The sequence below is a fragment of the Platalea leucorodia genome (assembly GCF_965183815.1).
Source record: "Platalea leucorodia genome assembly, chromosome: 3".
NCBI lineage: Eukaryota > Metazoa > Chordata > Aves > Pelecaniformes > Threskiornithidae > Platalea > Platalea leucorodia.
In genome coordinates this window covers 4,108,204-4,111,806 of record NC_138825.1, presented here as the reverse complement: position 1 = coordinate 4,111,806, position 3,603 = coordinate 4,108,204, and the positions used below count along the sequence as shown (strand labels likewise).

The 3,603-nt window shown below is 53.9% G+C and overlaps 1 protein-coding gene across 1 annotated transcript in view; it reads left to right on the top strand.

The window, feature by feature from the left end:
* BCL11A (BCL11 transcription factor A) overlaps positions 1–3,297 on the top strand; it is a gene marked incomplete at its 3' end in the record, with an annotated part of 72,951 nt that extends 69,654 nt beyond the window's left edge. Inside the window, exon 4 of the mRNA XM_082305215.1 lies at positions 3,206–3,297. Coding sequence (XP_082161341.1) covers positions 3,206–3,297 — 92 coding nt within the window. The remainder of the gene's footprint in view (positions 1–3,205) is intronic.
* Positions 3,298–3,603: the final 306 nt, after the last annotated feature.

The following is a 3,603-nucleotide window of genomic DNA, read 5'->3' as shown; positions in this document are numbered from 1 at the left end:
TGGGAATCACAGGTTTATGAAATGTTTTATGTGCATTGGCTCTGAAATCCGGACTCCAGTTCAGGTCACCCCCGTCCCCCCCTTAGGGGTCTGTATATGTTGTCAGTTTGACAAATACTGCATGTTGCAGCATCTCTTTACTTTATTAAAGCACGTACCGCTGTGATACTGTCTCTTGCTGTTCCTAGTGTAATGGATTTAATACTTTTTTTTTTTCCTTTTCCTTTTTTTGATTTCTGTAAAACCTTCCAGTTGTTCTGTCGTCTTCTTGTGATGGCATCGTTTGTTGCCTGTATTTTGCCCAGCGCCTTCTGAAGGGGAAGTTCGGGACTTAAAAAAAAATACAAATATATATACCTAAAGAAAAAAATTTGTTCCTTTTCTGAAACAAAACCAAAAAGCTCTGGTTTAATCCTGGGATAGGAGGAATGAAGGTTGCGTTTTCTGGGACGAGCGTGCAGGGGGGCTGGAAAAGTGCCCCCGAACCGCGCTCCCCTTCGCTGGGCCGGTACCCGCTGGCTGTCGCCGAGGCGGGTGCCGTGCCGGAGCCGTGCGGATGCGGGCCCTGCCGGAGGGACCCCCAGCACAGCGTAGGGGAGGCAGGGTCCAGCCCCGGCGTGGTGGGGTCGGGGTGAAGGGGATGGACGCGGTGACCGTCCCCGGGAGCGCTGGCGTACGCAGGGACGCGCAGCCGCCTTGACCACGCGACTTTTGATCCCGTGCCATGAAATACCTGTACGGAGTCCGGTCTCTCCCTCCCTTTCACTAGTTTTATTGCTGGTTGTTCGCACCGCGGTCGAGATGTTGTATAGAGGATTTGTGTTAGCTGGTCTGCCCGGGGTCGAGCGTAGCCTGGCTGTCTTTCGGAGCGGGCGCTGTACCCCGTCTCTATCCTGCGGCGGTCGTTGTTCCCCTACCTTTCTCTATACTATGTTTTACATATGAAGTAATCGTATATACAGGCATATATACAGGCACCTGCATACAGATCTATATACAGGCATCTCGAGGCAGAGCTGGGCTCCATGCACTGCTACAAGATTAAAAGGTGGAAAGCATACAACGATTTATTTTATTTTTTTTAAACCGCGCAGCGATGCATTTGATGTACAGGTTTCAGCAAGCTGAATTTTACAGGTTTGAGAGAGCCAAATGAGCCCCCCCGGGGGCTGCGTTGCCCGGCGGCCGCGCACACGGGGCTGGTTTGGAGGAGCCTCAGGAGAAGCAGCTCCTGCTGTAGGAGAAGTTGTCTGAGCACCGGCTGGCCGGCGAGAGCGTAGCTTGTGAACGTCAACGCGCTGCCACCTCGACACCAAAGCAGAATTCGCTAACGTGATGTTTTTCTGCCAGTGGCGATGAGTTAATGGCGTGATAAACCCATTGAAGTTTGTTGGGTTGGGGCATGGATGTCCAAGGCCCCATCGTGTGCTCCCGAGCTGCTTTGGCATCCCGCGCACGCGTGACCCGCGCTCCCTAGAAACTGGTTTTCTCTGTGCGAAAAGTTGTCTCTATAAATAAGAGCGATATTTGGGAAACAGCGTCTCTATTGTTAAAATCTCAAACTCCATCAACTTTCGAGGAGGAACGCGTTTCTTATGGCACAGACCCGCTTGCCGTTAGTATTTAATCTCCTCCAAACTGAATGATTAATGTAATGAAGGTGCTGAAACAGTATCCAGAATTTAGGCTACAGATGTTTCATATTTATTATGATTCCACGGGCTGAGATAAATACAGGAATAAGTGATACCATATCTTTGCTTGAAATTCAGGAGGCTTTGGTGCATCTGATGAGATACAGTTTTGGGGTTTATCTAAATGCAGAGTTTGTACAAAAAAGAGATACCAGCCGCTCTCTTAGCTCCATGCCTCTTTTTTTTTCCTCCTATAAAGGTTGAAAACCATTTTTGGTGGATGCATAGGCAAATCATAGTGTTGACCAGGGATGATACTGTCCGGCGGGCTCTTTCTGGAGTTGCCGGAGAGCTGCCGCTCCTCGAGCCCAGGCGCTCGGCTGCTGGTTTCAGAGGAGCCGCAGGGATCCAGGCGCGGGGTCCCCTCCCCGCCGAGGTGCAGGAGGCACGGGGGACCCCCCGGGTTTTGTGCCCCTCGGCGGGACGTACGCTTCGCAGTGGCGTTGTGCTGGTACGGCTCGTGGCTGGGATGGCTGTGGCCCTCTTGGCTCGCTTGAAAGTCTCAGCCAGCTTTAATGTCAGCCTGAAACGTGTCGGGCTCAGACATCAGCGGCGAGGAGCCCTCCCCGGGGGGAACCGGGCACGTGCTTTTGACCTCGGGGGAGCTACTCCAGTTTACACCCGGTGATGATCTGGCCTAGGAGCTGCTTATTTAGTCTTGACAGCAGCTCGTGCGTAGCCCTTCAGCCACTCTCTTAAGTATTAATGAAGCAATTTCCATAGAAACTGGTGCCCCGGTTGAGATGCAGAGGTGGATTTTGAGGGGCGTGCTGACCGTGTGCCGGCCTCGCCACCGCTGCCGCCTGCGGTGTAGCCCTTAGCCTGCCGTTCGGGGCAGCGCGGTGCTTGGTGATCGGCCTCGAGCGGGGGCTTGCAGCCACTCTCGTTCTCTGTGTGAGCAGTGCCGGGGACGTTTGCTGTCCTGGCGCCTCGTCCCACGCTGCCGGCGTCGATAGCGAGTCGCCCGTGCGCTTTGCTGGGTACGGGCTGGGGCTTTGCAGCTCGAGCTTCGCTGCCGCAGTGTGCGGTTGCACGCCGTGCGATATCCAACGTGTAATGAGTTGGGGAAAGTCCTCCATAAGCCACCCGCCGCGTGGCGTATTAACAGTACCGATGGCTTTAAGATGGTTTTCTGCGGCTGGATGGACCGTGGGTGGCGGGGGAAGCCCCTCAGGGTTTGGGAAAGAATAGGAGGAAATTTTCAGACAGGCTGGCTCGGTCCTTGCCCAAACAGAGCTCCTGGCACAGCGTGGGTTTCTCAGTAAAGCCCCGAGGTTTCTCCTCCTAAATGATCCCTGTGGTTCCTGCGCGGTGCCGAGCGATGCCGGACGCGAGAGCGCGGGCTGAGAGGAGGAAGGGCTCCGTCCTGCTGTGTCCCTTTGTGACAGTTGGGTGTCCTAGTTTTTAAAGGAAAAACAAAAAAAAGACAAAAAAAAAGTAAAATAAGAGAAAAACTCGCACCGTGGGCCATGTCACACCTGTTCTCTCCTCTGTCCCCATGCTCTCTGTAGGTTCGGCGTACCCCCCCAGCTGGCGCAGTGCCCAGGGAGCCCCGGACGTCTGGCAGTTTTCGGATGGAAGTTCAAGAGCACTTAAATTCTGAAAGGAGGTGAAGCTGGGGCGAGCGGCCGGCGGCGTCTCGGCGTCCGGAGGTGGCCTCTGTCCTGCTGGCTCGCCGCGTCCCCGGGAGAGCCTGAGAAGTCACCCGCCGAAGGCAGCGCTCCCCGGGCTCCTCCTGCCTGCAAGACTATCGTATTTATATTTTGTAATAGAGTACAACACTTCTTTGGGGTTGGGGTTTTTTTTGTTTGTTTGTTTCTTTTTTTATTTTCTAAAAACAAAAAAAGCAAACCCACCCACCAAGGTCAAGGGCTTATCGATGGTTTCAACCGGCTCCTTTCCCGCGGAA